The sequence below is a fragment of the Molothrus aeneus genome, chromosome 4 (assembly GCF_037042795.1).
Source record: "Molothrus aeneus isolate 106 chromosome 4, BPBGC_Maene_1.0, whole genome shotgun sequence".
Classification (NCBI taxonomy): Eukaryota; Metazoa; Chordata; class Aves; order Passeriformes; family Icteridae; genus Molothrus; species Molothrus aeneus.
This window is the reverse complement of record NC_089649.1, coordinates 19660603-19684834: the sequence shown is the minus strand read 5'-3', so window position 1 is coordinate 19684834 and position 24232 is coordinate 19660603. Positions and strand designations below refer to the sequence as shown.

The 24232-nt window shown below is 43.2% G+C and overlaps 1 protein-coding gene across 3 annotated transcripts in view; it reads left to right on the top strand.

Annotated features, from left to right (window-relative positions):
* GPRIN3 (GPRIN family member 3) overlaps positions 1-24029 on the top strand; it is a 33973-nt gene extending 9944 nt beyond the window's left edge. For all 3 annotated transcript variants that reach the window (XM_066548053.1, XM_066548054.1, XM_066548055.1), the window contains exon 2: positions 15577-24029. In XM_066548053.1, coding sequence (XP_066404150.1) covers positions 15669-17846 — 2178 coding nt within the window. In that variant the 5' untranslated portion in view covers positions 15577-15668 and the 3' untranslated portion in view covers positions 17847-24029. The remainder of the gene's footprint in view (positions 1-15576) is intronic.
* Positions 24030-24232: the final 203 nt, after the last annotated feature.

Here is a 24232-nt window from a genome sequence, read left to right as displayed (position 1 = left end):
AGATACTAAATTAATATGAAATTGTACCAAATACCATAGTTGCCGTTTCTGATAGGAAGCCAAACCACATCATCCTTTCAGTCACCCTGTCTTACATGGCTGATTCATAATGAATGTAGGGCAGATGAGGTAGAGATGAATGAAAAGTGTCTGTTTTCTAGTAGACCATATGGTGACTCTTTTGCATTGTAGAGTTAAAGACACAGTTAAATGTGTTTTGGGGTAAACCTGCTGGCTTACATTTGGAGAGCATTTTGCAGAAGAAATGCACATGAAAATATACATTGCCCTTTGAATTAATGTAGGATCAACATTTGTGTGTTGCCTGGGGTATTTCATTCATGGGCTTCTGAGCTGACCTCCAGGATCAGAATTTAGCTGGGATAAATATCTTGAGGTCACCTAGTCTTGATCTTAAATTCTTCACTGTTGAAACGTGTGTTAATTGGTTATATATGCTTAATGACTAATTCTGGTTTGAGATAGGATTTTCTGTTTGTGACTGAAAAGAGGGCAGTCTTTGGGAAAACGGGCTTTTCCCCTTTATGCTTAGACACAATTTTTTTTTTTGTTAAGATTTGTTAACAATTATTAACAATTGTTTTTTTGTTTATTTGGAGTTTTTTGTTTGTCTGAAGGTTTTTGGTGTGGATTTTTTGGCTTTGGTTTCTTTTTTCTATGTCCATATATACATAAAAATACTTTCTGTATGATTAGAGAACAACCTTTTGAATTTTTTTTTACATTAGTCAACCATTAAAAGAGAGACCTAATACTTTACCTAGAAAACCCCAGAAAATTGGGAAAAGTGCTCATCAGAGGCTTAGAAAGACAAAGCAATGTTTATGCTATTCAACTGGAACATTCAACATGAGGCAGGAAGAGATAGGAACATATCACAAATACTTAAAACTGTCTTTCAAAAATGATGCCATACCATGATACAAAAGACAATTTTAAAATAACCATTTATGAACAGTTTCCTGGCCTTGGGCGATATGAAGCTGTGAAATGGTCTGGCAAGGAGCGCACAGTAGGAGACAGATGGGGAATCAGTGCTGGAAGAGCATCCAAGCCTAGGTCCAGGAGGCAGAGGGCCAAAGAATTTCTCTTACCACAGGGACCAACCAACTTACTTTCCTCTGCACATCCTCATTTTTTTCCTGAAAGAGTAGGTCTCCACTTCTCCCCTTATCTCCCCCTGTCTTCCTACTCAGCTGTTGTAGAGGTATGTCAGCCTCACAAATGGACTTAAGTCACTGAATTCGTATGGGAGAAGGCTGGTCTTCCCCAAAGGTCAGCATTAACACTCTAGCTTTGTGTTAATGTTGACAGCTGTCCTCTAGCTTTGTGGGAGAAACTTAGGACTGAGGCATGCTAACCTTGAAATTCGACAGCTGAGCCATTTCCTCTAGTTGCTGCCCAAAGAGAAGGCCAGGGGCCTAATGAATTTCTAGGTGTTGCAGTTTCTCCCTTAAAATAAAGGCAAAGCTGCCACACGAGGGGAAAAGAACACATTTTTGGTCCTTCTGGAAAAGGAAAAGGGTGAAAGTTTTGAAGTGGTGATGGGGGATTTTTCAGCCCATCTGCAGTGCTAATGAGACATCTGTCTCTCTCGAGCCACCTCACATGGCAGTCTGCATTTGCAAAAATATTTTTCTCCTCTTGACTTGGAGTAAAACAAACCTAACAGTTTTCCTGTGGCTGCCCACACCCGTGGCTCAGGATTGTTAATAAATAGATGAGGGACCAGAGCGAAGAGAGCTGAGATAATGAAAATGAAGGTACAGTAATTACCTGGACTGTGCTGACCAGCAGCTGAGCAGGGATGGAGGACAAGGCTTCCCACCTCAGTGACAGCCAAGTTGATAAATTGCACTTAGTTTCCCAGCTCTCTAGCCTGGCATTACTTGGTCCTCTGACACAATCTGCCTCTGTCCACATACTACTTCCATTTGTTCTTGGTCTGCTCTGAGTTCTCGTGCTCTGGCACACAGGCTGTTAGGAGAGGTTTATAGGAGAGGTGTGTCACAGGCATGTTTTATGAAAAATCCTTTCTTTAGGATTTTTTTCTCTTGAGAAGCTGAGAGGCTTCAGGAACAAAATCTAAACAATAATTATCTGCTGCTGTGGAATGCAACAGGTGGATCTGTGATTGGTCTCATGTGGTTGTTTCTAATTAATGGCCAATCACAGTCCAGCTGTCCGGACTGTCTCGGTCAGTCACCAGCCTTTGTCATGATGCTTTTTCTATTCTTAGCTAGCCTTCTGATGAAAAACTTTCTTCTATTCTTTTAGTATAGTTTTATTTATTATATATAAAAAAACCCTATATATATATAGTTTTATATATTATATATATTATATATATAATATATATATATAATATATATATATAATATATATAATAAAATAATAAATCAAGCCTTCTGAAACATGGAGTCAACATTCTCATCTCTTCCTTCATCCTAATACCCCTGTGAACACCACCACAGAGGTGTTTCAGAACAAATTGCCAGCTTTGCTCTCTGCAAGAGAAGCAGCTCATCTGTAAGAAGATGAAAAGATTATTGAGTTGCTGGCTCTGTATCTCATTGACTGCTGCCCTGTTTACACTGGATGTCCTCTTCTTTCCTGTCATATGTTCATACCCCATCTGATCCCACGCCCTGCCTGAGCTTTCTGAAGAGCAAGAGCAGTAAGATAGCCCTTTCCAGAAGTGCTTACCTCCTTGTATGAACACTTATGCATCTGCAGTGGTTGCAAGTACTTTTCTTGGGTGGAGTATGTGCAAGTACTTTTCCTGGGTCTGTAATATCCTTTGCTTATTCAGCTTTAAGGTGGTGGTTTTCTGAGGTTTGGTTTTTTCCTTTGCAAATGCTAGCAGCAGCATGTTCTGTACACTTGTTTTGTTTTCTGCCTTTTGTTTAGCAGAAGTCTCTTTCCTTCTTTGTAGATTCAGGACTTGAGTCTGGGAAGGGAAGGAACTCATTTGAATTTTTTTTTTCTGTAATGTTGCAGAGGTGGATCACTAAAGCCCAAATTGCTGGGCTCATGATTGCACAGCTTTTAGTAGTAGATGATGAGATGTAGAAGAAAGGTGTTCTGTACTTGAATCACTGGCATTAGACACTGGCTGTTGCATAGCCTTCTCTGTGATCTTCATCTGTGTTGGATTGTATTGAAGAGGCAGAAAAAGTAGAGGTTCCTACCTTTGCTCTGTATCTTTTCTGCTTAGTATCTCTATGCTCACATGTAGCAACCAGCAAAATGGCAGAGTATGTTAGAACCTTCTGGCATTTGTTGAATAAGAATGGGAATAAAAAGATTGTATTTTCAAAAATATTGAGCAACTTTTGAATCCTAGTGGCTTTACTGGTATTTCTTATTCTTCAGCACTTTTGAGCATCTTTGATTTCAATGCCCAGCTCTTATCACCCAGAGTAGGCTAGATGACTGTCTTTGTTAGCATATATCAGACTTTATGTGTATGTCTGTCTTCAATCATGTAAGTATCCATAGTTTGTGGTAATTCAAATTGTATCCATTAACAGGATGTCAATAAAAATAAATTGTGGTTGGAAGGCTGCTGTGCATTCACAGCTGTCAGATGACTGGTTGAAGTATCTAGTACTTATCTTCAAGAAGGTCCTATGTGGAAATAAACCATCTTGTCTGGCTTTCATACTGGCTCTAAGGTTGCCGTGTGTTTTCTCACTCTTTCAAGTTTGCCTCTGTGCATGGGGCATTGATGTTCAATGTGAGTCCAGTAATTAAACCCTAAGCCATGAATGATCCTTTTTCACACCCTGCCAGCTTCCACTCCAGCTGACTTAGAAACAAGGACAAAGCTATCCCACAGCCCTGCTCTCTCACAGCTGTGCTCTAGCAAGGTACAGCTTGACTTTAGATCACTTCTAAAATCTGCAGGTTAAATATGCTGGCAGCTTGAGCAAGGGCAGCTAAAACTGCTCCTAAGAGGAGTAAAAAGCAGTGCAGCCTGATGGGGGGTGCTGGGCATTAGGTGATAAACTCAGAAATTGCTTGGGGGTGCCACATCTCCACTTTTTTTTTTTTTTTTTTTTTTTTTTTTTTTTTTTTAATGCCTGGGGCATGATTTACTTGCAGTGTGTAGTGTGAGAAGCTGGAAGGTGAGCTGGAGTGAAAGCTGCCAGGTGAGTGCCAGTCACACTGCCCATGGGGATGCCTGCTTTGGGCTTGGCCAGGTGGTTGAGGCAGCCAGCTCCAGTAAACCTGAAACTCAGTTGAAATCAGATGTGAGATAACTCCTTTGAGCTGTCATTCTAATTAATGCTAATTATTCTCATTAACCAATTTGGCAATCATCCTGAGGGACAGTGATTCAAGGCAAAGTCAATGTTTTTTACCAGTGCCTTCATCACTGCATGCATTGCTTCAGTCACCTGATAAATGTAAATGTGAACCCTCTGTCCTAAATGCAGAAGAAATAAGGAGAAGAGGTGTGCCCAGCAACAGGCTTAGTGTAAACCTTGAACTCTGACTTGGAAGATGCCAGCCTTTGGCAGGAGTGGGGATGTCACTTTAGCCTGGTGTAAGCCTTGCAGAGTTCCAGGGTGTGGACTGGACCATAAGCGTGGTATGGATATGGCTGTGCCATACTGCAGTGGGCAAAGCTTTGGCTTACAACAGCTTCTCTGTCTCTATTTCTAGCCTGTTTTATTGAACTAGTCTCCAGATTTTGCACTGCTACCTCTTAAATATTGTCTGTCTTGAGGAAGTGGTCCTGGGCTTAGTTTGTTTCCAACAGAGATGGGACTTACCAGGTCAGACACTAAATAAGGATTTGTTTTAAGAGCACTGAGATTTTTAAGAATTTAGAAGCAGAGAATGTAATTATTCTTAAGCCTGTGAAAATCATATTTAAATCACAGTATAAAATGTGGCAGACAGTGGGATACCTTAGCCCCCCTTCTTGGGTCTAGAAGGATAGAAGCACATTGAATTTAAGGATAAAAATACATGTTTTGTGTAAGCCATTGTTAGGAAACAATTCTAATAGAAGTGAGGATGGTTCCTGCAATTGTTAGCATAAGAGATTTTTGCAGCCCTGGGCTCCTTGCAAGGGCAACTTTAAAAAGTTGTTGCCATCAAACACCTGTGGGATAGACTGCAAATAATGAGTTGTTCCTAAAATAAGCCATCATACAGCACAGCTGTTGGTGTTTTTCTTTGCTTTTCTTTTGTAGGAAGATGGAGGTGTTGAGAGAATGACTTGGTGACTGAGTTGGCTGCTTCACCTGGAGGAAACATTTCAGTCTCTTTGTTCAAACACATCTAAGTGCAGGATGGAGAAGACTTGAGAGCCTCTCTTTGTCCCAAAGAACTTTGGCTAAATAGTGAATTTCAGGACCCAAAGTTAGTGATGCAAGGTTTGGGACTTGAGTTGGTATCAGTGCCAGAACTGCCTTTTGCTCAAGCCAAGAGCCAGAGCAGTCAGTTTCTCTCTGCTTTACCTGATCAGCTCTGCCATAGTGGCAGTCGCTGTCATCTGGGAGAATACTCAGATGCGTCTTTCAACACCTTCTGTCAGCTCTGGATGGAGACCAAAAAAACCTGCAGTGGTTTATGGTTGTAATATTTTACCACCACTTTCCTGTCTGGCATTGACCTTCATTAGAGTCAGGTGACTGGAAGCCATCACCCCCCTACAGTGCTTTGTACTCTGTTAGGATATTTCTGGATATAAAGAACAGTGGTCTCACTGGTTATCTGCAGTACATGACAAGTGTTGGTTCCCCCACATCCCACATGCAGTTCTTCATCAGCTATAAAAATAATGAATGAGGTGCTGGTGTGTTCCAGTTCCATTAGGGTCAGGGTTCAACCCAATAAAGCATATAGCCTCAAGTAAAGAAAAAGAAGAGGCTGAGGCTGAGATGCAGCTTTTCATGTAATAGTCTCAGTAAAGTCACATCATAAGCTCGAGTGACTTAGGTGAGCAGCTTAGAGTCCTTAGCTGGACACATAGGTTTGAGTCATTGCCCTCAGAAGAGCATTTACCAGCATTGTAAAAACACCGCAGAATTGCTCAGATTTTATCCCTGAACACCGAAGGCCTCCAACTCGCAGCCATTTGGTTTCCTGCAGAGCCTCAATACATCAGACAAAAAGTGGCCCAGCACATGGCACTTCCTCTCGTGGGTTTCTTGAGAAGGTGTTTAGCAGGAGGCAGTTTGCTAAGGAGATTATTTTGTTCTTTTTGCTGCTCTTACTGTCAATGACAGCCAGCAGCAGAGCAAAGTGACAATGTGAAAAAAAACAGGAAGCAACTGCTGAGGTGGCAGCAGGAAGAAGGCAAGATATTTTTAACTGTTGGGTTTTTTTACAAAAAAAAAAAAAAACAAAACATGGTGATAGCTGTTTCAGCTGCCAGCCTCTCTATTCACATGAGCTGTGTTTTGTGATAGCCAAGAGGTAAGAGCAGACATGGTGAGATCATCATCATGCCTTTCTTAGGTTAATCACACAGTAGAGCACATTTCTGTTACAGTAATGAGTGGGTAGGCACTGCATCCTTCTTCTCTAATTACATGCCTTTTGCAGTAGTTCTTTTCCGTTAGGATAACGCCTGTAAATGACAATGGAGACGCCTGTAAATGACAATGGAGACGTCCCTTGCCAGGTGCCTGTTATGCAAAAGATCTATTCCCCTCTCTAATACTGAGCCCAGCATCTTCATTAAAATAATGTGATCTATGAGGAGAACCTAATTTTTTTCATACTGTGCATGAGAGTTAAACGTTATAATTTTTGGGTTTTACCTTATGCAGAAGACATTGATCCTGCTGTCAGCTCTTCCAAGGCAGAATTTCTTTACTTGCAAAGTTGGTTTTAAAATAAGTGCTGCTACAATACATTTCTCTGGGCTCTGATAATATAGTTATTCAGAAGCAAATCAGACCTGATTATCTAGGGTGGTAACTGCTCCTGTGGATGCTTCAGCCACAAGATGAATGTTTGTATGCAGTGCACTGGAGGGAATGCTCTTAAGGAAGTCATAATGAAATTCAGGAAACTTCCTTTTGAGGGCCTGAAAGCATGTTAGAAGTACATAACAGCCTTTGTCCCTAGAAGCCACCCTTTCCAAGACACACCTACTCAGCAGTGGTTATGTTTTCCTGACCACAGAAATGTGATTTTTGTGTTAGTCTAGCTTCCAGTGGATCAATGTCCATGTAAACCACATCGTTCTTGTTGTTGCAAGTTGTCTGGGCAACAAAGAATTGCAAGAATTGCATGAGCAACAAGCCAGCATTATGCTTTCATCCCTAAAGATGATCACTCTGCTTTTTGAAGTCATGTTGGCATTGCTGGGTAGGAAAAATGTATTTGTTGTTGGTCACTGCTAAATTGCTCTCACAAAAAGCTCACGAAGGGCTTTTGGGTGTCAGCTGTTAACATTCAAATGCAGTCAGCTGCATAATATGCATTAATGAGGGGTTAGATTTCACCATGCTTTTATCAGAAAGATAGGATAGGTAAGGAGCGAAATTCCCATTGGTGGTTAGAAATTCTATTGCTTTTGACACCAAATACCAAAGTGGTGTTTGAGAGGTCCATCTGACCCTCCTGTTCACATTCCTCAGAAACCACGCCTTGTTTTCATGCAGTAGTAAGCTGAAGGAAAACAAGCAGTGGCAGTGAGCTATGTGGAGTGGAGTCACCTGCCTGATATGGACAGCAGGTTGCTGGTTTCCTCCCATGTGCATGTGTCAGGAGTGTGCATGCAGACTTCCTCCCGAAACATGGCTTACCCTTCAAGTCAGGCTGCATTTCCTTAAAAATTACTTCCAGGGTCAGCCACTGGAGTAAGAAAAAACTGCTGATAAATCATGAGGCTAAAGGTAATAACATGCAATTAAACAAAAAGGGTATATCCTTGTGGGTTTTACCCAGGGTGGCCCAGAATACGAGGAATATAGCTGTAGCTTATGCAACTGTTGCAGCTGGCTGCCAGTTGGTGTAGTTGTTGTTTGATTTAGCTGTTTTCATAAAGTCATTTATCCTTCCCTTTCACCTTGGAGGAAAAAGACTGATGGGCTCTTTGCACTGCTCTGCAGCAAGCCCAGTGTTCAGCAGGGGCTTTTGCGTGCTTGCCTGACTGAAGAAAGCCTTTTTATTGTGTGCTGCAGCCCTGGGAGGGGGTGTGCAGGGAGAAACCCTGTCCTTGCAGCCCCTGCTGCTGCCCAAGGGAGCATGCTTGGGAGGGTGAGCTGAGTGGGAAGCAGAGGGCAGGATAATACGGGAGAAGAGTGTGGAGGGGATGGACGTTCAGGCTCCCATCCAGCCCTCCTGTGGTTCCTTCCCATGCCACCTTCCTCTGATGATGTGTGAGGCTCTCTGGAGAGATTCTAGAGGCTGCAGTTACATGAGGATCTGAGCTTCTCCTGGAAAAAGCTTTTAATCTGTGTGATAGGAGTGAACTTTGAAGGCTCAAAACTTCGATGGCAGCAGATGATAACACAATTCTTAATTTAAACTAGGATTTTCAATCTTTTTGCCAAATGTTGTCTTCTAGCAATCTTCTCGATACTGTGTTTTCTATCACTTCTAAATACTGGTTTTTCTTGCTTTAAAGTGTTGGAGTGCAAGGCAAACCCATTTCCCTTCTGGAAATGTGGAAGAATTTTGCTAAACCACGTTGCACCTGTAAATCCATAACCACTTGATTCTTACTCCCACACAAACAAGATGCTCTCACAGCACACCCACAGCACATAGCAGCCTGTTGCCTGTGGCCATGGCCAGAGGACAATGACATTTTCAGCAGGGGCAGCCCAGCTTTTGGGGCTGAGTTGCACTGTAGCACTGCTAACAGTGCAGGGGCTCCTGCCAGGGCCCCTTCAGCAGGTGCCAGAGCTGGATGTGGGGGTTGCTGCTTGTCTCCTGGCCAGGGCAAGATGGGTGCTGCCCACAGGGAACAGATGGGACACAGGCTGGAACATCCTGTCTCGGAGCAGAGCTGTATTTCCTTTTAGATGGACATCTTTATAATTGTAGGGTAACTGCCAGCAGGATGGTAGAGCTGAATCATGGTTGATCACCACACAGTTTTTATTCTCTGTGCCTGCCTATTAAAAGCTGATTGCAGATATCCTCACACATCTGTCCCTGAGTGACTGCTGAGGTACCCATGTGTCCCTGGACTGTTTTGAAATGCTGGGGCAAGGTCCTGCTCAGGGCTGTTGGCAGGATGTACTTAAGGTTTGCCAGAAGCTGAGAGAAATGAAGGAAGGTGCAAAGCAAGTTTGCTTTGCTTTGTATTAGTTCCAGAGGCCATTGTACCATTTGTAGGACTGGCTTTACACATTTTCTTATCTGTAGGTTGTGGGCAGCAGGTTTAAGCTGAGCTTTGTCCCTCCAAAGTGGAGTTCCCATGCTCTGCACTCTGCAGAGTTAACTTCTATACCTGGCAGAGAGATCTAAGATGGGAGGAGTCAACAACCAGAAAAATGCAATTCTTCAGTGTGTACAAATATGATACTAGATAAATCTTCTGTAGGTGTCAGGCTGATTGGCAGCCATCTCTTTTTGGCTGAAAATGGTAGTGCATCTTGCCCTTGATTTTCACATGATTTTCCTCAGTTTACTACCATTACAAAGCAAGGACAAGCACTGAGCCTCTGTTTTTGTGTTTGGATTTACTTCCCATTTTTGTCTCTGCTGTTTCCATTTTTCATTGTGTCATGACACCTCCTGATAGACATTGCTGGTTGTGTGCCGTCATCCAGGAGGAAGAGCTCTGAGGTCTGGAGACGAGTCCTGGCTGGATCTGGTTTCTCCTCAGGGCTATCCATGTGGCTCAGTTGGTAGTTCCAGCTGATTTGCTGTTGTGGTGTGCATACCCAATTTGTGTGGGGGTTCCAGTCGCTGGTTTTTCTGGGTCTGGATTGAAGGCACTTGAGACAGTAATTCGTGTTTGGACTCAAGTGTTTATTATTTCTTATCAGTAAAACAGTCTCACTACTGTGAGTTGGGCAGCTTTTCATTAGAAGGCACAAAATGGCCAACAATCTCTTGTTATGAGGTCTTTTAAGACTAAACTATCCAATTAAGAACTGACACCTGGATTATTTTCCCTTTTAACCCAATAACTGATCCCACAGAGCCCACAATGGGGACTTTTCTGCCCAATTGCAAAACGCCACTCAAACCCAAGAAGAAGAAGGAAGAGGTGTGAAGAAGAAACCCAGGATGACACTCTGTGCCCTCCATCTTGCTTCCATCCACAACATACTAAAAATCCCAAAACCTCAATTTCTCACCAAGTGATACACCTACACTACTCTCTACAATCTATTTCACACTTTCGTGGATTCTAGTCTACCTTGAAGTCTAGGAAACTTTCTCCATGGATTAGGGTCCAAGTCAGTGCTCCCCTGGGGGTCAGGGCACCCCAGGGCAGACACAGAAATATTCCCGGTGCTCTGGGTTTCCACGACTTTGCTTAAGGTCTGCACAGAGGGTGCTGCAGCCCTGAGTGCTGAACTTGTTGCTTCTGCTGTCCTGCTCTCTGCCGGTCTCTGGCACAGGTTCCTGCTTTGTCTGCAGGTCTGACCTGCAATAATAACATCTGCATTCCTGAGGTGTAGAAGGGAAACTGGGACTTGGAGCACCCTCTGTTTGAAATGCCAGCCCCGTCTCTGGTGGGAATCGCAGGTGTGCAAGGTGTCTGTGAGCATCCCCCATCACCTCTTCCCTCCCTGTCATCACAGTGAGTTGTGTGAGTTTGTCTCCTGTCAGCATCCCAAAATGCACAGAAAGATGGAAGCTCTGCACCTTGTATCTTACCTCTTCAGGCAACCTCTTAGGTATTTTAATGAATGTGTCCTTGTTTTGTGCTGTCTTTCATTTGTAGTGCCAGTCTTTTTGATCCCACAGATAATTAGGAGAAAATGGCCCATAAAGCAAATTTTTCACAAAACCCAGGATAACAAACACCCTTTGACATTGAAAAGAGGGTAAAAAAACCCACTGGCTGCAGAATTAGAAGGATGTTTGTGTATTTAAAATTTAAAGAAATGTGTTTTATTTTCTTTATATTTAGTGGTCTGATATGAGTTCAAGTGAGCCATTGTCTTCTTCTTCAGATCAGAAAATGAGAACAGAGAGTGAATTCCCACTTCAGCAGATGTTTATCTCTGTTCTTAACCGATGTGGCTATATAATGATTTTTTTGTGATGATCTGAGAGATCTTGTAAGATTAGAGCTATTAAGAGCAAGTGTTCAGCTCTTCCATTTGCAGAGACAAAGTTGAAGAGAGGGCTAAAAGAGTACAGGACTCAAGGAATGGAAAAGTGATGAGAATCCAGAATTGGGAATGAGGTGCTTGATTCATTTGGGAGCTGCTTTTTAGTTGTTTTTGTGGTTGAGGGTAGATGGAGATGCTGGAAGTCTTATTTGTGCTTTTGCAGATTTTCAGATTTCTTCCAGAGGGAATGAAAGGCAGAATCTTATGTAGGAATTTCCTGAAATTTTATTGGTTTGTGTTATGAAACATGCAGACTTTCTGTTTTTATTGAGCTTCTTTCTCATAAGAAGCAAGAGTAAAAAAAAAAAAAAATCTACTGTTTTTTTCAGTATTGTGGTGCTTTTCTTGCTGCCTTTCATAACCAAAATACCATTTATTTAGCCTGTGTGTTATTTTGTTTTACCTATCACTCCATATTATGAACCATTATACTGTTAACACTTGCAGTGTTGTTCTATTGGGGGTTGGTTATTACTGAAATAGATAAGAGTTTGTTTACATTGCCAGCATCGAGTTGCCTGGAAACTTCTTGGGATTTGAGGGGTTTTGGACTTTTTAACAGCACATGAAAAAGACTTACTCAGTTATAAGAGTCTGTGAAGGTCTCCTGGCCACACAGGGACCCTCCCAGACCATTTAAGCCAAACATAGACTGTGCCAAAGTTAGAAACCTCTTGTTTCTAAAGGTCCAGAACAATTCTTTGTTGAGATGAGAATGACACAGTCAGCCAGGCTAATTTGATCTGCAAGAATAAGGATGAGAGCTCTGTTGGTGTAGCAAATCTGTTCTTATTACTAAAAATTGATTTTGACCTTTGTAGAGATACTAATTTCACCTCCTGTTAAAAGAAAATTTTGGATGATTGTTCCACGTCTGGCATACAAGACTTGCAAAATTCATCAGCAATCTTGATTTGTTTTGACATGTTTTTTGGCCTTCTACTGAGTCTTGTATTTCTGTTTTTCCTAAGTATTTGCTTGCAGGCAATGTTGTTTGTTTGTTTGAATCCTCAATGTCTTGGCAGTTGAGTAGCGTTGCCCACATTGTCCTTCATTCCTATATAACAGAACTCAAATAATAAAAATGAGACAATAATCATAAATGAGATTCCAATAATACAAATGCCTTTCCAATTCTGTAATCTGTAAGGCTTCCTTGCTCCTCTCTTTCATGAGACTTTGCTTTTTCTTTATTTTTATTAATTCTTAAGTTAAAATATTTTCTTAAGTTACCATGCTAATTTAGGCTACTTTAGTGCCTTTGGCTCCTGTCATTAGGATGGTTTAGTGACAGTCTAGAAAATAATTCCCATGACTTTGACAAAAAAGTCTTTATAGAAACCTTATGCTCATAAACGAACTCATATGCAGAGTCATTCCAGGCAGAAGAATGATCCACCCTCCAACCCATATGCAAGGGTCAGGCAAAATGTCTGTACTATGCTCAATTGTCCCACATCAGAGAATAGGTCCAGGTGGGTTTTCTGGGGGGAATTTCTTCTGTTGATGTTGTATATCAAGGACTGGTAGCAAAATCTCTTTTAATTACCATATGAGGCAGACATTCAACTCTGTGTTTCAGGTGATTCTAGGAAAGAGCCACTAAACAGATATGGAGAATTCATGCAGAATTCAAACCAGAACTAATTAATTTCATTGAAAAATTAGGAATCACTCTCCTGTTGAGTGGGTATGAGTTAAAAGATAATGCTTCTGTATGCAGATTGCCTTGCCCAGGTTTTGTATAGTGAAGAACCAAACAGATTTTCTCTGAAGTCTTTATTTATTCTGACTGTGTTTGCTGGGTAGTACATCTCATCCTAAAAAGGGGGATTGATTTTGTTCCATTATTTGCTTAATTTTTCTTAAATAAACTCTCGATCTATACCATAAGGGAAAAAGATATCTGACCTGCCCAGTTGTATGAACTGGTTTGGTTTGCAGAGATATTTGGAAAAGGAAAGAAGAGAGTAACAGAATTTAGTCTGGTGGATACCCAAAGCCATCTGTTCCTCTCCTCGCAGCCCTTAGATGTTTATAGCACAACAGGGTGAACATGGAAAGTCTGTCCTTCCTTCAGGACTATATTGGCTGTCCTTAAAGTGAGAACAAAATGAAGGCAAGACATGTGGGCAGCCACAACCTTCCATAGGTTTGCAGCCTGGTTTACATACTCAGTACTTCCCAAAAAGCTTGGCCATCCTTAGCCCTCCTGGAAAGCCATGGTGGGGTGATGCTAGGCTGCTGTCACAGACTGCAGCTAAGGAATTTGGGATCCTTTAGGATTACAGTTTCTCAGGGCTGGCTTAACCCAGGAGCTGGTATCTCTGTGGTTGGACAGAGCCCAAAGAGGCAGTATAAAAGTAATAAATTTTTAATACCTGGAAGACAGAAAGCTTAATGAATAAGTAATAAGTTGCAGCACTTTCTTTTTCTTAGAAAAAATAAACTGGCTGTGTTTTTAAAAATTTTCCTTCATTGAGCATTTTTCTCCTGTTGCTCTTTTAAAGTATCCTGAGGTGCTGAAATTTGGGATTGATTTTACAGAAACTAAGGAAGTCATACCACTGCCATCCAGGCTGAGAAAAGGAGAGTAGAGATTTTTCTGGAGAGAAATTTTGTTGATTTTGCTGGTGGGTAGGTAGGGTCTGGAACAGCTGAGTGACAGCTCCACTGCTTCCAGCATCATCTCCCTAGCAATGTAGCAAGGGAGATCCTGCTGTGTGCCTGCAGAGACAGGGGCACACAAACAGGTACAGCAATGTTCTTGTCATCAGGTTAACAAAACTTGAGTGTCTCCCAGGTCTCATACCTGTTTTGCTGGCAGCATAAGCCAGTGAAACTTTTTAAACATGCTCAGATAGCCTGAAGCTTAAAAGAAGAGTGGGGTGGGATTTTATCCCTGGCCACCACCACTCTGCTGGTATGGATCCCATCCATGATCTCTAGCAGTGTCCAGGCTAAGCTCTTTGGAAAGCCAGCAAACACATTTGGAGATCACCTCCAGTTTGAAGGGATTATTTCTCTGCAGTCCTGGCATGATTCCAGCCTGGATTACTCTGTTCTACCTGCTTAAAATCCCTCCCCCACATTTCCCTGGGTATGGCATGAACCCCTCCTGTTCTGCAGTGCTGCAATGTTCCCCTTTCAATTTCATACCACTTACCTGTAAGTTGATTTCTAGGTCATCTGTGCCCCCATTTGTTAATCAAGCTGGCTTCCTTGTAATGATTTCAAAGGATCTCAGTGTGACAGCAGTAAGTATGTGCACAGCCCTGGTGTGCAGTGTCACCAGGATACTTCTGAAAAATCCCTTCGCCAGGATTTCTTCTCCTGGGAAGCTGGGAAGCTTCAGCTTCCCCCTGTTTTGCTGCTTAGGAATGTGATTTGGAGAATTGTTTACCCAGCATGTGAATTGTCTTTTAATTAATGACCAGTCCCAGTCCAGCTGTGTCAGGACTCTGGTCAGTCACGGGTTTTTATTATTCACTCCTTTCTAGCCTTCTGATGTATCCCTTCTCTTTCTTCAGTATAGTTTTAGTATATCATTTATTTTAAAATAATATAATATCATAAAATAATAAATCAGCCTTCTGAGAACATGGAGTCAAATTCTCATCTCTCACTTTGTCCTGGGGCCCTCACAACACCACAACAGTGTGCAGTACCTCCTCTTGGTTTCCATCTGCATCACCCAGCAGGTTGTGATCCCTCCAATGTTCCTTTTACCAGTGAGGTTTCGATTCATCTACATTAGTCTGAATTGACCTGCTGCCCCCTGTGACCCTGTCCTTGTTGGTAGTGGAGCTAGAAAGGCTATCCTTGAGCAGAAGGGGGAACTGATGCTCACTGAAGATGTGGAATACACTCAAACCTAGGGATCTGTTCTTCACATAGTCATTTCCTTCCACAGGTGGCTTGCTAGAGATGATTATCACAGGGATTTTATTTTGTGACTCAAACTTCCATGCAAAGTCTGTACCTCTTCTTTCATTTCATATTTCTTTTTTTTTTCCTTCCTCTTGACATGTCCATGTTTTCATTAATGTATCGACAGCACAGAACTGTTGTTGCTTTGTCCCTAGCATTATTTTCTCCATCCTCACCTGAGAAGTGGGAGGTCCTTGAAATCTGTGTCTTTTTTGTGACTTTGAGGCAGAATTGGGTGCTTCACTTCCCCCACTGCCTGCAAGTATTTCTCCTCACACTGTAAAATCAATTAGTTCTGGGCACTTTTTCTTGAATCTGACTGCTGCTAACACTGTGTTTGTTTCATTAACAGATTAGCTTCACAGGAAGCCTGTCGTGGACAGCCTGCCCAGCGAGAAAACTCCAAGGAGAAGCTGAGGACAAACAACATCTTGAAGACAGTCCATGGGGACTGTACCAGACCCTCTGAGATCTGCCAAGCTTTCCCTGGTCTCAACTTCTGCAGAGGAGGAGCACCTGGGAGACCTGCAGCCTGCCAAGCACCAGCCCCAAGCCCCCAGTGCTGAGAGGGCCAGCAATGGTTTCCCGTGCGCGCCGTCCGGCTCAGCTGGGGTTTGCTTCTTCGACCTGACCTGCACAGGTGCTGCCAGCACGCAGAGGTGTGAGCAGTGCCACACAGATGATGACAGCCAGCAGGAAGCCTTTTCTCCCAGGCTGGCCAGCACAGCTGCAGAGGGGCATCCTGCAGATGTAAAGCCTGCTGGTTGTTCCCAGCCAGCGGGCATCCCGGCACCGGCAGTGCCAGCCCTTGCTGCCACAGGAGCCCTCTTGGCGGGGCAAGGGCCAGAGATGATGCCAGCCCCCCAGAGCTCCCGGCAGTTTGTGCAAGGCAGCCAGGCCAAAACGAGCTCCCTGACACAGATAGATGACTCTGCCTTGAAACCTCAAGGAACTGATGATCAGCCAGCGCTTGAAGTGTTAAATTATTCTTCCCCGAGTGATCCTGTCGGGGTTAATCAATTCTGTCATACTTCTCAGGCCAACCTTCTGCAAAGAGGGGAAAAAGACAGGGAGGCAGAGAAAAATGGTTCTCCTGTGTGTCAGTCAGCCTTGGCAGCAGGGCAAACCGAAGCTGACCTGGGGAGAGACTCTCAGAGCAGTCTGGAGGCAAAAGGTGGGACTGCAGACACGCCGCAGTCGCACCCCCCAGATAAAACTGAAGCGGTGCAGAGCAGTGAGGCACCAGCCCAGTCTGGCCATGGGAGTCCCCATCCTGTACACAACCTGGGCCCCATGCCTGGGAGTCCAAACCCCACCCAGCTCTCCAAATTCAGAGAAACAGGTACAATGACAGCTCAGCCAGAGAGCAGCCCTCTTGCTCAGGAAGCTGTAAGCAGGACATGGCGGGATGCTGAGGTTCAGGCAGTGGCTACTGTGGAGAGCAAATCAGCTTCCACCAGTCCCAGCATCTTTGCTGCCTTCTTAAAAGGGAATCCTCCTCCAGAGGAGAAGGAAGAACTGCACATAATTTACCAAGGAGGAATGGGGCTGAGCCAGGCTGCAGTTACTGACAGTTTATCCTCACAACAAAAGTCTCCATGTTCTCCTGGTATCACATCAAAATCGACTGTTGTGCCTGTGACTGCTTCAGCCCAAACTCAGCCTGGGGTCCCATCTGACGTGGCATCTCCAGTATCAGCAGATAACACAAAACCTGTTGTCCCCTGCTCCCCTGCAGCTGTTACCTCTCAAGGAACATCTGTGGGTAATACTGAAATGAGCAGTGCAGCCCGTGATGTCAAGGATGCTGCTCAGCTGCCAAAGGATGCTCCAGTCCCACCAAAGCCCATCCCAGCTAAGCAGCTTGGAGTTGACTCCAGTAATCAAACTCCACCACAGTCTGGGACTGGTGCTGGTGAGCCAAGCACCACTTCCACTGATGCTGTCCCAGGAGCCCAGAACAATGTGCAAGATCTCATCCCTCATGCAGGAAGCAGCCGGTCACCTTTACTCTCTGGCAAGGACAGTGAAGCCAAGCAGAAGGAGGTCCTGGGCAGCTCTGAGCAAAAGCCTGTGCAAAGCAAGGGTGGGAGTCAAGGGCAGGCCAATCCTAACCAATCTGTGGTAAAACCAAAGGAAGAAAACTTGGTGGTGCTTGATCCTAAAGGAGGGCTGAATGTTGGCAGCCAGCCTGCTGCTGTCCGTGCAAAGGTGTGCCCACAGGATGCAGTGATTCCTGCTTCCTCCCAGGCTGTGCCAAACCTGGGGGAGAACAAAAAGCATTCCACCCCAGCCATGGAGGCCAAAGTACAGGTGAAGCAGTCCAAACACGTCAGGGATGTTGTTTGGGATGAGCAAGGAATGACGTGGGAGGTTTATGGTGCTTCCCTCGATCCAGAATCCCTGGGAATTGCCATCCAGAATCACTTACAGAGACAAATACGGGAACACGAGAAACTGATCCGGGCCCAGAACAGTCAGACCCGGAAATCCATTTCCTCAGATACATCCTCAAATAAAAAACTAAAAGGGAGGCAGCACAACGTGTTCCAGTCCATGCTGCAGAATTTTAGGCGTCCTAATTGCTGCGTCCGACCTGCTCCCTCTTCTGTGTTAGACTGACATGGTTTGCAAGGGTGCCTAAATACCTGTGGTGGTGGAGAGAATCCCTCCCCTCTAGTCCTGCTGTTTGGTTGTGTAATTGGGGTTGTGATGCAACATTGGAAAATGATTTCCCTTTGTTTTCTGACTAACCACATGCTCCATCCTGCCATTATTATTATTGTCACAGCTGGTGTATTTCCACGTTATGCCCCAACCTTGACTGCTGTCAGATGAAAAGTTAGGCACTTAGCAAAGCACAAATTTCAATTGCCACCTTGCTGCAGGGAGAGCAGCACCTTCTGATAAAGCAGGAAGCAGAGGGATTGTCAGAATTATGGGAATTTATGTGCATTATGAGGTCTTACTCAAAGGGGTGGACTGAGGGAAGCTGAGGGAGGTGGAATTAAGGTTCAACAGCTGTAAAGACCTAACACAAGACAACTTTCCTGGTTTGTAAGTTACCTGTGCTGAGGCAGTCCATGAACAGGGTATGGACATTGATCACTGAGCAGCCTCACTTTGCTGATACTGTGGGCCGCCGGTCTCAGTGAGCCCCAGGGAGCCCGGTCTTCCCCTCCTGTTGAAATGCAGAACCAGGCAAAGAATGAGGATCAAGACTGAAGGATTCTCTCTTTGGGAGAAGCTAAGTCTGTGCGATGTTGATGGCCAGAAGGGGAGGTGAGAGATGCTTTTTGTCCCCTGCAGTGGCCACTCTTGTGGTGTAAGCCATCAAGAGCGCATCGTAGATGGACCTGCACCCAGCAGGATGGTGCCCACCCTTTCTCTGCTACTCCTGCCAAGTCTTTAGAAGGCAGGGAGCTGTTCTGCCTCCTCAGGTGGGGCGGGCAGCCCCTGCTCCCAGCCTCCTGTGGCGCTGAGCACCTCTGTTCTAAGGCACTCTTTAAAGAGATGTGGATCTTTCTTTTCTCTTCAGAGATGCACAGTAATGTTTTCCCATAGCAGCAGGCTTTCCTGTGCATTGGGGTCCATGAGCCTCTATGTCTAGTGTGTTACACTGATGATTTTTTTCCCCTTTTAAGTCCTTAGCCAACTCTACTGTTTTTTTTCAGTATTGTGGTGCTTTTCTTGCTGCCTTTCATAGCCCAAATACCATTTATTTAGCCTATGTGTTATTTTATTTTACCTAACATTCTATATTATGAACCATTATACTGTTAACTTGAAAAATTTGCAGCAGTACTGAAATCTTGAGACAATCTTTGCTGTATTTCTGAACTTAGTTATAGAAACTGCTAATAAAAGGTAGCTTAGTGACTGTTTCTCCAGAAGTATGATATACAATAATGTCTCAAATATATGTTCGTCTCATCTCTCAATAATATTTTTCAACTTGGGAAATGTGTTTCCCAGTAGCTTTGTAATTTGTCCACTAGAGTTCATTATGGGAGGCTGGGGAACTCCTGCAGTTTCTGGAAAATTTAGTTATCAATCCTGCAAAGCACTAATGATTTGGACATTGTAATCCTGCAGAGTACTAGAGTTAAATAGGAGATACTTTTAGTCCATTAAAGATTTTTCATGAATCATGATGATAATTTATTTCTGTCTCTAGTACCACACACCTGACTTACTCTGTAGATCTTACTCTTACAAGTTACTCTAAATCTTACAGGTTTACACCATGTAAATGAGTATTAGTATCTTTTTTTTTTGTGAAGTGAACCTGAAGTGGTCCCCAGTTATTTAGGAGGCCAGACTTCTTGAGTATATCAACTGCCAAACCTTCATAGTAGCTGGTTGGGGGCAATTTTTCCCCAGCAGAAAAGTGAAATACTGTAAGATACAACATTTTAACCCAGTGCAATGAAAAGTGTTGTCCCTAAGCATAGTACTGGATTGACTCCTAGTTTTCCTCAGATATATACCAAGGGGCTTTATGTCATGACCTTGTTTAATTTCTGTATGTTATTTCAAGTCCTCTCCTACTTGTGGTGCTGGGTTTTTAATTCTGAAACACCACATTAGAGAGCGTCTTCCCATCTCTGCCTACCAGGAGGAAAGTCTCCAACCTTTTTTCCGTTAGTACTGCTGTTTCCACCCCTTCCTAGCAGTGTCTGAGATGTGAGTTTCATGTGAAATTCTGTGTGGGATTAATATTGACAGTATCATTAGGTCAGGTTAGTCGACAAGTTCAGTGTCTCTTCCCACATTGTGTCTGTGTCAGCCCTCACAAGGTTCCCCGAGCTGCCTGCAGTTCTTACTGTGTCCTGTCCAGGTCCAAGGCCCTGTGCTGCTCCTTTTGCCTCCCTTCTGCCCCTTCCCTGCTAGCTGCTGCCCAGCCTGTCTTCCTGTGAAGCCGTGTCCCTTGGCTCAACTCGTCCCCCTCTGCGTTCCCCTTGCTGTAGCTGTGAGCCAGCTTATTCTGAACTGTCCCTTTACAAATATGCTCAGTCTGAATATGCAAATGGATTGTCCTATATTTTTTTTTCTTCCAGAGGAGAATAAACAGCTATCACTCATTCACTGATTTCCATGAATTTTATCCTTTAGCGCCAGCTCTGCGAAATATTTCTAGGATATAGGTATGAGTTGCTTTATTGAGAGCAAACTAGGCTTGGCAATGAATGAGCAGGATGCTGGGGCAGCACTGGACTTACTGCTTCTTTGCAAGGAATGAGAGATCTCCCCTGGTTCCTTGCAGCTTCTTTCAGCTGTGAGTCTTCAGTAGCTGGTCCACGCTCCCTTCCCCACACCAAATGACCTTTCTTCTAGGAAATTTCACCAGTGCATTCGTACTGCAAAGCTCCCATGGACAAGTTCCTGAGTGGATGCACCTGAACAGCTGCATGGGCATGACTGAAACAAAATGTGCTCAGCCTGTCTTCTGGGCAAATATGTGTGTGAGTGCAAAGATGCAAATTGTCCATGGCACTGTCTGGTGGTTGCAGAAGTCCTGCAGACATGTGTTGGAAGCCAAGCAATAAAGTGCCAAAAGCCAACACATAAAAATGAGTCGATAAGCACCAGCACATCTCATGGAAAATATTTAAGTTTTGACTGTGCCTTGCTAGGGCAGACTGTAGGCAACCTGCTAGTTTGACACTGGTGATTAGTGCTTTCTCCTGCATACAATGTCCAGGTGACAATGTGAATCCTCACTGACAACACATCTTTCACCAACAGCAGAACAACCACGTTGGGGGTAGCAATTAGCAAATATTATGCATTTGAGTGTGCTTATGGCAGCCAAGAAAGGCTGTTCTTGGTGTCATGTCAGTCTCAAAAATGAAAATGCACTTGGAGTAGTGATATGGCAGAGAGTGGGTGGAGATGATCCGTGTGCCACCACCCCATTCTTTTTCTCTGCCCAATGACTCAGAATCACGTTGCATTATTTGGATGGGCGACAACCAAGGAAATCCATTTGGCCTAATAAAAAGAGGATTCAGAACAGAAAATCCTTTGTCATTCCCAAGAGCAAATATATATTTTAAAAAAAACCCCAAACCTGTGTTGCAACCTTGCCAGTTGAAATAACTCTTAAATTTTTAATTTTTTTTTTTTGTTCCAAGATGAGAGATTTAGGGAAACAAGCTCTTTGTCAGGAAACCCTTCCCTGTCAGTTGCATCTTCTAGAAAGGCCAATGTAGCAAGAACCATTAATAAAAGCAGTGAATAAGAATGGAAGATTTACTTCTAGTTTCATTCAGGGGGCTTTCCACTAGATGCCCCCTAGATCCAAAGATGAGAATAAGCACTTTTCAGTGTTGCCAATACAACACCTGAGCTGAAGGAACATCTCATTGCAGGCAATTTGCAATATAGTCCTGGATTTCATGTGAGGCTGTGATAGCCACCTGTGTGCACTTGGTTGGGATCTGCCAGCTTTGTGTTGTTTGGGCACAAGTGCTGAAGTTCTGCCTCATTTCTGCTGACTTGGTTTGGAAAAGAATGGGGAAAGAGCTGAAGGGACCAGTAGGGCAATATCTATCTTCTCCATTTCAGGAGAAGAAAACATTCTTTTGAATACAGAAGAAACTGCTGAGAAACATGGGGAGGGAAGGACTAAAACAGTAGTAAAATAAAGTTGGTATAGGTGCTTCACAATGAATTCCCATTTCTATGTCTGTTTTGCCCACTTGTTTTCTGACCTCATGTATTTTTCTATTTGTTGGCATCCCATGTCTTTTAGGAAAATGAATATTTCCAAAGGCTGTATATTTTGCTAGTATTTACAGATATATTCAAATAGAATTCAACAAAACCTCTAAGCAGTCCACCTGTTTGTTACTGCCATTAAAACATAAGAGCTTGTAAAATGCACTGTTTGAAGAAGTATATTGAAGGGATTCAAAAAATGGAATATATGGTCTGAAGATAGCACTAGCTTTTCTCTTAAGTTTCATTACTGCGTTGAAGTGTTAAAGTTAGAGGTGGAAATCCAAATGACAATCAGTGTTGATGAGGAATTCAAACTGGCTGCCACTGGTTTTCAATTTGGAAACTTCATGGAATGTACCATACCAGTGTTTCATTAGTTAGCTCAGTATATGCAAGGTTTGTATGAAAGTACAAATTTTATTAACTTATTAACTCCATTATCTTGTTTTGTGTCTGTCCTTCCACACCTTTTAAAAATTAATGCAAAATGCTGCCACAACAGAGTAACTTTTGCACAAAGCTTGTGGGAATGGCTGCTCTGAATGACAGACAACTGATTGTCAGACTCCGTGGGCTTACAAAGTGAAGGGCTGTGGTCGTTTCCCTAACTCCCTGTTTCAGTAACCAATCTCTGCTGGTTTATTTTTTGGTGTCTCTGTGATGCCTGTATGAGTGGTCAGTATTTTCAGGTGTCCCAAAGACATGAAGGTAGATCCTTACCCAAATACTGCATCCTATGAAATATCTCTGGTGCCATTGGATGCTGTGGTGTGACCTGAAGGTCAGGTCCTGTAACTTGAACTGGCTTCAATATTCTTTTAGGGGCCTCCCCCTTGAGTCACTGTAGGTGTGTAAAAGGAAGACTGAAGTATTACAGCTGAATTGAGCCAAACTGATTTTCTTTTTTTTTAACGCTGAGATATATTGTTTTTTCTGCTTTGTGTTTTCCTGAGTAGCTCTTCCTTCCTAGAGTTTATAGTGTGGATTTTGCATCAAATCCCAGCAAAGAAGATTTTGCAAAGTGAAACCTACATTTCATCATTCAGGCTTCTTTAAAGAAAAGTGACATTATTACTGAGCCAAATCACACAGAGAGGAAATATGTTTTTCCTCTAGGAAAACTTCTGGTGTAGGTAAGCTTATGTGTGTGTCCCTGTTTAAAAGGCAAGTACATGTGTGCAGGTCTCATGCATCACTCATGCTCTAATATGATTTTTTCCCTTTGCCCTTCTGATTGAATGCTGGAGGCTTAGCATTTTCCACAACCTTGAGGCAAGTTTAAATCCTTCTCCTCCTTGGGTCTCTAAAAATCAGACTGGAATCATCTGATCTCCTTAGGAACAGAATCACATCGACTAATCTCCATTTGAAATGTGAGACCTTAGGTTTTTGTTAGCTTTCTGCTAAGACTGACACTCCTTGGAGTAGAAATAAATGACAAATCTGCCTGCAAAGTCTCCAGCAGTTATCTGCTGCAGAATACGAGTCGCTCAGATACTTCTCAGCAGCTTCTGCTGGAGGGTCTGCATGACACTTCCCTTAGCTCAGTTCACAATCAATAGTTTTAAGTACATCAGAAGCAAGTTTAGACACTGCCCTGAGGAATTTCCATAAAATGGGAGAGAACTGTTTGCGTGTTTGTGGCACATAAAATCACTGAGTCTAAGTTGTGAAGTAAAGGTCTCAGTGGCACTGGAGAGTACTGGGAGTTTCTGCCCAGAATTAAAGGTAGGAAGTGTATCTGAACTTTTAATTTCAAAAACTGTGGCCATGAGTCAGCCAGCATCAGAAGAAAACCAACTTGGAGGCTTCTAACAACAACTAATATTATTGTGGCTTTATTAATTTTATAGTTACACTGATTGAATGTGATGTACTGTACAAAATAAAGCTAGTCTTAGGCTACCAGGTGTACCATGGCATTCATTTGAGACATACCAACAAAAGTTTGCATGTGAAAAGTCTTAAAGTGATACTAAAGCAATGTTACCCACCTGACTGAGTCCCTTAGGAATTTAATGTTTTGCTGTTTCACATCTGGTTTCCATGCTGAGTACAATAAAATGAGCACTGTCTTAATTATTCTGGGTCTCTGTTTGTAGGCTGACATGGGAAAAGAAAGGACTTTTAAGGGTGAGCATTCTGCCAGAATTTCTGGATGTGTGTAGGTCAGAGCAGCTGTGAAGGGCTTTCTGGATTCAGGCCTGAGATCTGGCACCTTGCAAAGCTCAGTGTGGTGGTGGAAGCTTCCATGTGCTGTCCCTGCTGGAGAAGAGACCTGT